Source organism: Balaenoptera ricei, chromosome 7 (genome assembly GCF_028023285.1).
Source record: "Balaenoptera ricei isolate mBalRic1 chromosome 7, mBalRic1.hap2, whole genome shotgun sequence".
NCBI lineage: Eukaryota > Metazoa > Chordata > Mammalia > Artiodactyla > Balaenopteridae > Balaenoptera > Balaenoptera ricei.
Window position 1 is genome coordinate 114,735,770 of NC_082645.1, and position 12,806 is coordinate 114,748,575.

The 12,806-nt window shown below is 36.3% G+C and overlaps 2 protein-coding genes across 5 annotated transcripts in view; one reads left to right on the plus strand and one right to left on the minus strand.

Annotated features, from left to right (window-relative positions):
• Positions 1–12,806, plus strand: part of GIGYF2 (GRB10 interacting GYF protein 2) — a 126,098-nt gene that overhangs the window by 42,505 nt on the left and 70,787 nt on the right. For all 4 annotated transcript variants that reach the window (XM_059928955.1, XM_059928954.1, XM_059928953.1 and 1 more), the window contains 2 exons: positions 2,928–3,039; positions 3,897–3,937. In XM_059928955.1, coding sequence (XP_059784938.1) covers positions 2,928–3,039; positions 3,897–3,937 — 153 coding nt within the window. The remainder of the gene's footprint in view (positions 1–2,927; positions 3,040–3,896; positions 3,938–12,806) is intronic.
• Positions 7,530–10,745, minus strand: KCNJ13 (potassium inwardly rectifying channel subfamily J member 13). The gene is made up of 2 exons (XM_059927493.1): positions 10,286–10,745; positions 7,530–8,152 (listed from the first exon to the last, which is right to left on the minus strand). The coding sequence occupies exons 1-2, from the start codon at positions 10,743–10,745 to the stop codon at positions 7,530–7,532; spliced, it is 1,083 nt and encodes a 360-aa protein (XP_059783476.1).

Genomic DNA, 12,806 nt, shown 5'->3' on the forward strand with positions numbered 1-12,806 from the left:
TGTGGTCTGCTCCTTGGGTATTTCCTGTGTTCTTCTGCAGTGGGCTGGCAGCGAGGAGAGATTGCACTTACACATCTTTGCCGCTAGTGCTTTTCAGGGCATGGCATTGAGAGATCTTATGTTAATTAAGAAGTATGGCCCACAAGCAGCTGTTTTTTGTTCCTCAAGTGACCACCAATGTTGTGTATTGCAAATACCAACCAATCTCTCTAAATAGGCTTAAAAAAATTCCATATCAAGAAACTAATGAAGGGTTGATAAATTTCTTCCTGCCTTCTGGTTTCTTTGAAGTGTGTAGGGTTATCCCATAGGATAGAACTCTTACATTCAGAATTTAAACGGGGCATGTATAAAAGATACTGTGATAAAAGCAGTGACTTAATTAACATTGATGTGAGTGAATGATGTGAAACTAGTCAAATGAATGAACTGACTTGGTGAAAAATACTTCTAACACCACTGTCCCAACTGTGATTCTTTTTAATGGTTTCATAAGACCTTTAATCTGTGGTTTTGTTTTCTTCACTTACTACTTAATTTTAACTTGTGGGTTAAATAAATAGTGATTAATGTGGCTTTTTTTTGCACGGGCAGCACTAACATCAGATGATTATCCTGGCCCTTTCCAACTTGAGAAAACTTTGATGTGGAAATCGACTGACTTCCAGACTTCGGAATATCATGAGAACTAGTAAAATTTAACTAAGCAAACAGGAAAACAACATGAATTTGTCATCTTTTTATTTTATCTGGTTAAGATGTTCAACAGTAAAGCATATCTACACAACTGTCAGCCACTGTCTTCATCATTATTAAAGGAAGTATATTTTAATCCTCCCAAAGAATAGGGTGAAAACTCAGACAATAGGACAGTCATTTAAATTTAACTTTATGAAAGATTTACCACGTTGTATTTACTTGCTCCTCCTCCTATGGAGACTACATTTATAGATGATTATGGACCTTGTACTTTGAAGATTGTTCCTTACATTTTACAAGCTGGAAAGCTCTAGAATCTGATTCTTTTCTTGTGCCCATTTATAAAGCTTTAGGCTCATAAGGAGGACCAGTGCCAGTGCTAGTCGTAACTGGCAGAAAATATTTTTGTCTTTGGTTTGCTTATTTTTCTGGCAACTTTGGAAGGCTGTTTTTCGTATTCATCTGTTTCCAGAATAAAACACTTTTTCAAGGTGCTGTGTACTTAATGGTTTTCTTGAGGAAATTGTTCTCTAAAAGGACAGGGGACTTTTTTTCTTTCACCCTAAAAATCTTGTTGTAGGGGATCACCCCAGTGTAATATAACAGTTTGTATTACACTGTTTTAGGATCTTAAATAAAATGTATTTCCTGAGGATAGAGGTACAAAACTGAACATTGACTTTAAGATGACTTGAAGTTAAGTTGGTACAACTGGAAGGTAACTGGAAGGTAAGATTATTGTAGTTCAACCCTAGTCCTCACTTCCATTTTACAGATGAAGAAATTGATACTTGGACTAGTTGAGAGGGTATTTATGTACATAAAATGCTATGCATTATTTTTGTATTCCATAATGTCATATAGAAGTACAATTGTATTGAGTCAGTTCTTGATGAATTATAACTAAGAAGTAGAAATACTGCATGGATATTTGAAACAATTATTTAACTCAGTTGTATTTAGCTTTGGAATGCATTCATGCTTTTATTCAAGATTCATCATCATTTTTCTTTGGGTGGTTTTATACCATGGGAGAAGTTGAGCTAGGGATAATGGCTAAGATTTCATCTAGGTATAAATACATCCCTAGGCACCTCCCTGCCCTCCAATTTTCTAACCTGTGTGTTGGATGCAAATGGTGTATCCAACACACAGGTTAGTTGGGAAATCCTCACACTATACAGAAAGTATAAAGCTGAAAGTGCATACTGCCTTCTGCCCCCAGATGCAACATTTGTATTTATATCGTTCCTGACCCTAACTGTGCAGCCATATCATTTATATACATGGAATCTTTCTTATATGTATTGTTCTTTGGCATACTTCTGTCATTCAGCAGAATAATGTAGATTTCTTTTAATGTCAGTACTTTATCTTCTGTGGCTTCCTGGTATTCTACTGAATTGTTTTATCAGAATTTATTTAGCCAATCCTTTACTGATTAAGTTCTGTTTTTTTAAAAATTGCAGTGAACAGCTTCGTATATATGTATTTGCATATTTGTGCGAGTATTTCTATTAGGATAAATTCTAGTTAGAATTGTTGAGTCAAATTTTGATAGATCTAATCAAATTGCCTTCAATGAAGGCCAGTGTACACTTGAGCCACTGGAGCCTCTAAATTCCTACATCCACACATTCTTACCAGCTCTGCAGTTTGAATTTTTAGTGCTGCCTGATATTTTTCTTCAAGATTTGAGCAAACGGGAAAGAGTGCCTTTGGTCCCTGTGGAATATCCTTTAAGGAGTTAGTTCACAAAATTGTTAGTTTAGAGTTAACCCAATTAAATTATCCTTTCTCTGGAGTTAAATTAATTTGACATTTGTGCTTGCCTTTTGTACTTTATCTGCTCTCTTCTCAAACTCTCCACATCTTCCATTTTTGTTGAAAATAATACAATAAAAGGTTTGATTTGTAATGGCTTACTGATCTTAGAATTTCACTATTGAATTTTTTATTAAGGAGCCTAATGTTGATACTATTTCTTGTTCAGGACTGGAACTGGGACTCTTACACAGTTTTCTAACTTGTTTTTTTATCCTCCTGTGGTCTAGCTCCTTCAGTGCTGTCATCGGTCTCACTGGTAAAGATTCAGTGGGCCCTGCCAAATACTTAAATGTAGACATCCTACTTTGTATATAGACAGAACTTCAGAGATTAATGTTTGGTGTTGAACTTGTGCAGATGTTGACATCTGACTATCATTTTTTCTGTTTTCTTATTTTCAGGCAGGGGCAGAGGTGAATGTGGTTTCTACCAAAGAAGCTTTGATGAAGTAGAGGGTGTGTTTGGTCGAGGAGGTGGCAGGGAAATGCATAGGTCGCAGAGCTGGGAGGAAAGGTAACTAAAAGGATCCACATCTTGGTATAAAGGTTTCTTGGTGTGAGAAACATTTCTTTTCTGCTTTCTGCAGAGGAGAAGGCTCTTTGTAGAGTTACAAGGTTTCACTTTTCAAAAAATGCTGTTAATTGAATATCAATTTTGTTAGAAATGTTTAAATGATCCTTATTTAAAGGAAGAAGCATTCTAGATAAATACATTAATATTTTAGTGCCAGCATGGATATTTAATAGTTAATTAGATTTGCTGTTTGATTAGTGCTCAGTGGGAAGCATCTTCATTTTACTGTTCGTTGCTGTTAATCAAAGCATCTTCTCTGTATTGTTTGTGACTTTATATGAAGTCTTTCAAGATGAGCAAAGGCAGTCGCACAGAGATACACGTACAAAGATGTCCACTGTGATAATATTTATAATATAAAATAATGCGAGATAAACCAAATAGCTTAATATCAGTGTGGTTTCTTATATAATAGCGTATCCACACAGTAGAATAGTATATAGCCATTAAAGTTAGGATAATTTTGAAAATATCTAGTGATATGTAAAAACACATTCTAAAAGCAGTATATAAAGCTCTGTACAGCAGATACCTAAAATAAAACATGTATCTAATTAAAAAAATAACATTTCTGGGTCTGTAGAAGCTAGCTTTTGGTAGGTGAGATGGTGGATATTTTTGTTTTCATCTTTGTGCTTTTCTGTATTTTCCAAAGGTTAGGCAATAACAATGTATTTGTTTTATAATTTGAAAAAGAAAGAAATGCTATTAAGAAAGATAGGAAAATGGGTGTCATAGATGGGAAATCTATGCATTACTCTCAAGATTTGTTTGAAACTTATTTTTACCTTTTCTAGGGGTGATAGACGTTTTGAAAAACCAGGGCGAAAAGATGTAGGTAAGACTTCCTTACTGTTTTGAAGTATTTTTATCTGGATTTCCATGATATTGGTCCTTAACAAGGCTCACACATAAGGACACATTTATTAAAAATTGACTCAATTACTTGCATCTCTCCAGTAGATGGGGTTGTAGCGTTGCTTGCATTCAGAGCTCCCTGGTTATTTGAGGGCTTTATTGCATGAAACCAGGGATGATAAATATAACCGTTAGGATTTACTTGATGTAACGTTTTGGGCCTGTGTGTTCTCTGCAGGACATACATTCTTTATTAAGGCTGTCTTACGAATTGAAATTTCAAGTTAGGAAGCAGGCTATTAACTCCTTTTCCAGTGCAGATAGTATGTCACAGGTGAGAAGAAATAGAGAAAATACTAGAATGTTCGCTTTTGTATTAGAGAGCAAAGGCTAAAACTGTGAATGTTCTTACTATGAATGTCGTTTATTCATCTGGTCTTTTTGATGTATAATCTTTCTTTTTTTCAGGGCAGTGTCCACATAGATCTATAAAAATATTTTGTAGTGGCTTTTATTGAATGCTTTTTTAAATAAGATGCTCACTTCAGGTTATTAAACTGTTAATGATTCTGAGCTTCTCTTTTTATAAGTAATCCACTTTTGTTGAAAATACTGTAGATTAAAAAAAATTGCTCATACTGTATCTTACTCTCTCCAAGAACAGCAGTACTTAACTAGTTTGTTGGGACACACTGACATATTGATCAATTGTGAGACGTCCTATGACATCAAATTAAGATAATTTGAGTACTGCAGGTTCCAGAATGATTTGTTCTTTTTAAAGTTAGAGATGGTTCTTATCATGTATTTGCTTCTTATGTGTAGAGAAATGGGTGGAATTAGAGGCATCTGGGTTAGAATTGTGCATGACCCTTGTGAATACCCGTGGGAGAATGTGGAAGTGGAAAAAGGCCTGTAATATTCAAATTATAATTCCTATTCAATAGAAATTGATTGCTGCATAGGGGGAGATCAGTTCTGGTGATCATCTTACGGTATGGTTCTGTGAGGATGGAATTAAAAGATCATTAAAAAAAATCCAGGTGATACCTAAAGGTTCAACTCAGTGCATTTTGGTGTGCAATGCTTTGAAGCAGACATAGCAATTTTTGGTTATTAGGCTGCTGCTGGCAGTTGGTAATATGGACTTGTACATGTATAAAAGTAGGCCTTATGATTTTTAGTATCTACTTGTCTTCAGTTTGTTGGGACTGTCTGTCATGCTATCTGGATTGGTTTCCACAAGCATTTTTTAACTTAGTTCCAACGTGGTCTCCCTGATTATGTATCCGAGATATCGTCACTGATTTCTCAGGTGGCCCAGGTAAGTGAGCTGTAGAGCCAGGAGTTAAAGCTGCTCTTCCCACTTTCCAGTAAATTTCCCCCTCTTTCAGTCTGTACTCCATTCACCTGAAAGGATAATGGGGCCTTTGCAGAAAACTTAATCCTTAACATAGAAGATGTGATTCTTTGAAGTAAAAGAATCATGAACAGTTCTTTCAGAAGCTTTCAGCCTCCTAGACAAAAGTATTTGATTGCATCTCTTAGTTGTCTATTTATTAAATAGCATTAGTATACCAACGGAGTTCTTTTTGGGGGGTGTGTGTGTAGGGAAAGTTATATCTAATTTTCAGATGCAAAGTTTATGTATAAATAGTATAGTAAGACGCTTCTCTGACTTGAATGGAGAATATACTGCATCTATATTGAGACTCAGATCCTAGACAGGTCTTGCTCACTTCCTAATTGCATCACTTTGGGCAACCTCTCTGAACTGTTGGAATTGATCTATGTAAGTGATGTAGAGCTCTTAGGAAAAAATATACCATGTAAATCTTCAATACTTATTTTCATCAGGTTAGGTGAATCTTGTTAACTTTATTATAGAAATAAGAATTCCTGCTGTCTATATGTGTTACAACAATCTTGGGTTGGAGGAAAACCTGTTGGTCTAGCTAGTACTTAAGAATGCCTAAGATTTTCAAACAGCAGAAGTTCACAATGATTAAGTTTCTGTGTCCTTGATATACTTTGCTATAATTAGTCTTAGACCACTCCGAAGTTCTTCTTTATTTTCTCTTCCTTTTGGTCTAGGAGTAGAAAAATGTGACTTGCTGCTGTGCCCTGCTTTTCACAACTGCTTCCCTTTACTAGCTAGTATTTATTTTAAGAGATGATTCCTGTGTGGGTCATCACCAGTAGGGAGGGTTAATCTTTCACTTTTTTCACATAAACCTGGATGAGGGAAATTTCAGAAAAGAATAGCAGCAACAAATCTATTTGAAATCTGATAGGGTGACTTTTTTGGTTCCTGTTTGAGGACAGTTGGATTTTTTTATTGAAATGACAAGTATACAAAGGATAGTCTTAAGTTAAACTGGAGGTAAGGGAAAGTGTTCATCCTAGTATATGCAAAATTAAAAAAGCAGAGAAAGCATAGTTTTCATGGAGTATTAGATTTGGAAAGAAATAATAGAGTTCATCTAGTCCAACCTCCTACTGGTGAATAAACACTCATTTTGTGTTTATAGAAAAAACTATCTGAAGTTTGAAACAGGAATTTGGGTTTGAAAATACTTCATTGCCTAATTATTTTTTGCTTTTTCTGTTGGAGATTTTTCCCCTAGTTGAATTATATCTAAACCTTTATATCTACAAAAACGTAAATATATTTGCATCTATGAGGTTTTTATACCATTGAGTGGACCCTAAGTAGAAAGGGAATGTGTTTACTTAGGTCGGAAGTTATTCAGATGAATAGTTGGTTATAATTTTTAAATCACTATTTGATTAGTATGCATGGTAGCTTTAAAGTAGATACAATTTTGCATCTCCTTGCTCAAATACCACCCTGCAGTTTCCTTCAGCCTAGAGCTTATCTTAACTTGCTCTGATCACTTTCTGCCACAAATGTATGAATATGTGCATGTGTTTGGGTGTAATGCTCAAATGCTTTTAGAGTTATGTATAAATCTATTCTTCGCTGTTTTCTTGTGAACTTTTGTTCTTAGCTGTTAAAAATTAAGGGGGTAATATTTACCCTAGTTTTGTTTTATAAAGAACCAAAGGACTGATCTTTGTTGCCTTGAAGAAATAACAGTTTTAAAAGGGTATTCACTAAATATTGTTAAATCATTGTTCTATCCAGAGAGCTAGGTTTGAAATTAGGCTGCTGCTTCAACTTGCAGATGAAAATGAGAAATTTATGGCTGATTTTCTTAGCGTTCAGCTGTGTTAAACTTCACTGTCCATTTTACCTTCATTACTGGTATCATACCACATCCATACAAACTCACCAACAGCATTTCTGTTATTGTAAATATCTGTTACATTCAGATGCATTGATTTCAGCAGATAACCACAGATACAAACTTTGTATAATGTTATATTTCCACAATGTGTATTGCTAGCCATTTTTTTTTAATGGGCAGAGGCTTGATCACCATGATGTAATCAGAAAGATGTAATCAGCATTGGAAAAAAGAAAACGTGGGATATGATGAAGGAAAAATAGGTGCATAACTGGCTGAGTATATTTAATACATTAAAAAATAGGGCGCTATGGATATTTCTTACTCTGTCAGTCCTGTTTCAGAGATCTGAAAATTGTCAATGCTTTGTCCATTGATATGGATGTCCAGGTCAGTCCTGTTTGGGCTCTTGGAGACCAGAGGAGTTGGAAGTTCAGGAATAGTCTTATCAAAATTCTCCATCTTGATTTGATATTCACCTTTGGAACCTCGGGTCAGCAGAGATGCAAAACAGTGATGTAACATGATCTCGGAGGGTAGGTAGGATGTCCTCCTTTGGCATATTTCTCCAGTGCCTTCCTGCATTGCTGAAAGGAACACAACTAATTCAAAGTGGGGAGGATTTTCATGCTGGAGCAGAGTAGCCAGGGGACTCGATGGTATAATGGAGTGATAGTAGGTTAGTGGAAAGATAAAGAATGGACATTCCTCAGAACTGATGCCATCAAGGTGGAAGTCCACACTGGTCTGGTAGAGTTCGCCGTTTTCTCTTTCCTGATAGAGTACAGCTGAGACCCGAACACTGGTTAGAGGGCTAGGTCGAGTGTTGGCCACTTGGAAAATAAGATTAGGTTTGCCATCTATGTGAGCTACTACTGCTAAGTCAGTAAAGCGAATTGAGAAAGCTCGATTTTTTGGCCGGGCGATCTTCGCCACAAAGGCACCTAAATTAGAAACCATTGAATTTTTTTTAGAATGAACAGTTTAAATATCAATACCTTTTCTGAATGAGAAGGATCTAGCAAAATGTTATACATTTCTTGGTGCCATGCCTTCGAAATGAGTCAGGAATTGAACTTGTTTATTTCTCATTAGCCTGAAGGATTTTGCAAAATGGTACATACATTCTTTATTTTAAAACTGCGATTTCAAAATGGGTTAAGCAAAATTCATTTTGTTACATAGAAATGTAAAACTTTAGTTTGTTATGAAGTGGAGGAGTGGTCATTTCCTGTATTCCTGCCCCTGCTTTAAAAATAATGTAACAGAAAATAATGCAATGTAGTTGCAACCAGATTACTTCAAGTTTAAATAGAGATTAAATTCATAGTAGAATGATTTGGGGTAGGGAGGGGACCTGTAGAACAAGTGGCATTGAAGAAGTTTTAACTTTGAAATTTATACAAACCTTTTTTCTTTTAAGAAGGCTCTGTCTCTAAGGTGGTTTCCGTGTACCCTTCAAGTGCATCCTCCATGTGCCCCCCCAGCAGGTAGATCAGGGTTTCTTAACTACTTTTGTGCCACAGATGTTGGCAGGCTGGTGAGGTCTATGGACCTCTTATTAGAATTACGCTTTAAATGCATTAAAATAAAGTATATAAAAAGGAAACCAAATACACTGAAATCCAGTTGAACATTTAAAAAATTATAATGTGTACTATATGTGCTTTTTTAATGCATTAAATAAAAAAAGTACAGTGGAGGTTTAGTACTGTAATTTTGAAGTATTATAGTATGATATGAAAATATCTGGGATTTCTGTTTGTAACAAAGTTACGGGTATTGCCGATGCTTTTGTTTTTTGTTGCCTACATTTATAACCAAAGGAAATACCAAATTTCAGTTAGAGGTTAGTGTAAAAAAAAAAAAAAGATGCAAGTTTTTCCTGTCTAAGTTTACATATCCTCTAAATTTTATCGAATGGCCCAGTGTAAGAACTCTTCTTGTAAAGATTAAGTGATTTGCTACAGGTTGTAAAAGCCAGGTGGTAGCACACTGGGACTTTATTCCAGACCACTGTTAATATCGCCCATAGTGTGTTAAAACAAGGTTTTCTCTTTGTTTTGTTTTTTATTTTTTAATTGTATATATCACTAGCCCTACTTTATTAGAGCAAAGAGTATCATGCGTTGCCAGGTTTATAGGCAAAATTTCATAGTCATTGTGGCCTATTTCCAGTACATGTTCAGGATATGTATACTTGTTCTCTAATGTGCAATGCTGACTGTGGTGCTCTGGGCTCATTAGTATTGAGTAAATGTTGAAAAGATGAACTCAGAGGAGAAAATTCTAGCCCAGTAAAGGTTAAAAAAAAAATCAAATTCCTCTGTTAGGTAAAATGACTGTCAAAATATGCATTGAACATATTTATTCACTTATTTAACAAAATATTTAGCTTCTCTGAAAAACTCCTTTTAGATTTTTTGTTAATATTTTTTTGGCTGGTAGCATAATGATCCCTTTTTTCTTAAGAAATTTCAATATGTAAAATTTAAGTATAGAGAGAGGTTTCTTAAAATTTCTCCTATTGTTTGACCCTAGGCTCCTCCTTTCAGTCTCAGGCATTACCTGCCAATAATGCAAATAAATTATTCTGTAATACAGTTGCTTATAACTGACTATACCCATTCCAAAACATTCATACATTTTTTTTTTTTAAGAACAAAAACAATTACCTGTGGGGACTTCCCTGGTGGCGCAGTGGTTAAGAATCGGCCTGCCAATGCAGGGGACGTGGGTTCGATCCCTGTACCGGGAAGATCCCACATGCCGTGGAGCAACTAAGCCTGTGTGCCACAACTACTGAGCCTGCACTCTAGAGCCCGCGTGCCACAACTACTGAAGCCTGCGCGCCGCAACTGCTGAAGCCTGTGCGCTCTAGGGCCCACGTGCCGCAACTACTGAAGCCCGTGTGCCTAGACCCTGTGTTCCACGACAAGAGAAGCCACCTCAGTGAGAAGCCCGTGCACTGCAATGAAGAGTAGCCCCCGCTCGCCGCAACTAGAGAAAGCCCGCGCACAACAACGAAGACCCACCGCAGCCAAAAATACTACAAACAAAATACAAAAAACAATTACCTGTGATGAAGGCCTCTAGCATGAGGCCTAGGAGCATTTGTATGGCAAGTAGGGCGATTGCACTTGGACAGTCACCACTGGGGAACATGGTACCGTAACCAATTGTGAGTTGTGTCTCCAGGGAGAAGGAGAACGCAGCTGTGAAACTGGTGATGTACTTGACACAGATAGTGTGGTTTTCAGGTGGGGCATCATGATCTAGTTCCAGATCACCGTTCATCTCAGCTAGAACATACCAGAGCACTGCAAAGACAAGCCAGTGGATAACAAAAGAAGCAGAAAAAACCAACATCATCCAGCGCCAGCGCATGTCCATTAGGATTCCCCAAGCGTCTCGAAGATATGCAAGACCTCTTTGAGCGCCATCCATTTGAAGTGTGCTATGGCCATCCTTGGTGACCATCCTCCGGTATCTCTGAGTTAGGAGAGGAGCAATAACTTTGCAATTACTGCCATCCATCTCAGGCTGTAATTCTCTGAAATCAAGAGTAAATTAGTAAACCCTTAACTGTTTTTCAGGTAATATTAATAAATGCTGAGACTTTGTTTCGTAGTTTTTTGGAATGCTTCCCTGACTGCTGGGCGGGCTTTCCCAGTCCGATAGCTCTTTCTCTTTTCTCTTTACGTAAGGCAGCATTTACTGACTAAGTCATTCATTTGATAGCTAATCATGGATTGCCTTAGGATATCTCTTATTGGTTCCTTTAATGACTGTTAAAATATTGTTTGGCATTTTACCGAATCCCCAAGGGTTGGGATTACGATTCATGTCTTTTTTGACACTCCTGTATCTTTCTTGCACAAGTCGAGGCTTCAAGTATGTATTGATTTGACTAAACATTGTGTGTAACAACTTTCCATAATTAATTAATAATTTATAACTATGAATAATTCATAATGAAAAGGAACGTTCAATATGTGTTCCTCTGTTAAATAGAAATCATTTAGAAGTGTAGTGTTGAACTGTCTGAAAATGTTTTGAAGCCACACTTATTGCTAGGATAAGAGTAAGCTTTTAGAGATCCATAGTTCCATTGTATGCTTTATAATTAGCCTATTGAAAGTTCTATGATTAGGTTTTATTTGTTTTTGTTACTTTGTGGTCATTTTCATGGAGTCTTTCCTTCTATGGCTCATGGATTGCCGCCCTTCTGAATATTCTAGATGCTGATTAGATTGTGGGGTAGAGAGAAAATTATTTTCTTGGCAAAATAAGAAATTCCAGGTAGAGATTCCAAGGTAATATTAATTTTGAAAGTAAATGAACCAGGTACTTCCCTGGTGGTCCAGTGGCTAAGATTCCAGTGGCTGCTAATGCAGGGGGCCCGGGTTCATTCCCTGGTCAGGGGACTAGACCCCACATGCCACGACTAAAAGAGTTCACTTGCCGCAACTAAAGATTCCACGTGTCACAACTAAAGATCCTGCATGCCACAACTAAGACCTGATGCAGCCAAATAAGTAAGTAAATAATTAAAAAAAAAAAAAAAGGCAATGCCTTAAAAAAGAAAAAAAAGAAGTAAATGAACCAGGTGAAAAACCTTCGAGTTTAATGAACTAAAATAATCATTAAGACATTAAATGTCAATTTTAGAAACATTAGTAAAGTTAGTTTTTAGCTATAAACGGTTTTCATCTGTGTTTCTTCTTTTCTCTGTGTGGTGAGTTGAAATCTAATGTGCACTTTCCATGTGACCATCCTTGCATATGACAAAGGTGTCAAAGACTTCTATGCAGAGGCAAGCAGAAACAGAATGGGAAATGCAACTTTGCTTCCCCTGAATCTACCGCCTTTGCCACAATCCAGTACTAGGAGTTTATACATGACTCTTTTCGATGCTTCCTCCTTCAGAAGTAGATGCCCTTGGAAGTGTTGCATATCACCTTCCTACCTTTTGAATGACAATGATGCTTTGCTTGAGTTTGCTGGATGGATCCTCCTATGTCTAGGGACTTTGGGGCTTTGGAGACTGGCTTCCTGTGTTGTTGGAATTGGACATTGGCCAGCTGGGTATATACTTTCCCTTTTGTCCTAAGGCTGATTTAACATTTATTGGTGAGATTAGAGACATTCTCGTATATTTTCTTCACATATGAGTTGCTGATGGAACACCGGGTTGATTGTTAACTTTATTTAGATTAGATAGTCATTTCTGTTTCATGTTATAAATTTTTAAAAAATCTTAGGGCATTAATGTTTTATAATTTATCCAATCATTTGTCATTATCATTTTATTTAGTTTTTTTTTTTTTTCTTGGAACAGCTATTTAATGATTCATTTTGCTAGATTTTTTGATGTTTTAGAAGACCTGATCTCTGCCCTTTTGGAAATTATAATAATAACAACAAAATATTCATAGGCATTGTGCTAGGTGCTTTCATTACTGCATTGTCTCTAATTCTTTGGTATCTCAGCAAGACAGACATTCATTTTTTTTTTTTAAGATAGAGATTCTTAGCCCATTTTTCAGATGAGATCACTGAGGATCAGGCAGATAAAAGACATTTTCACAAGGCGTA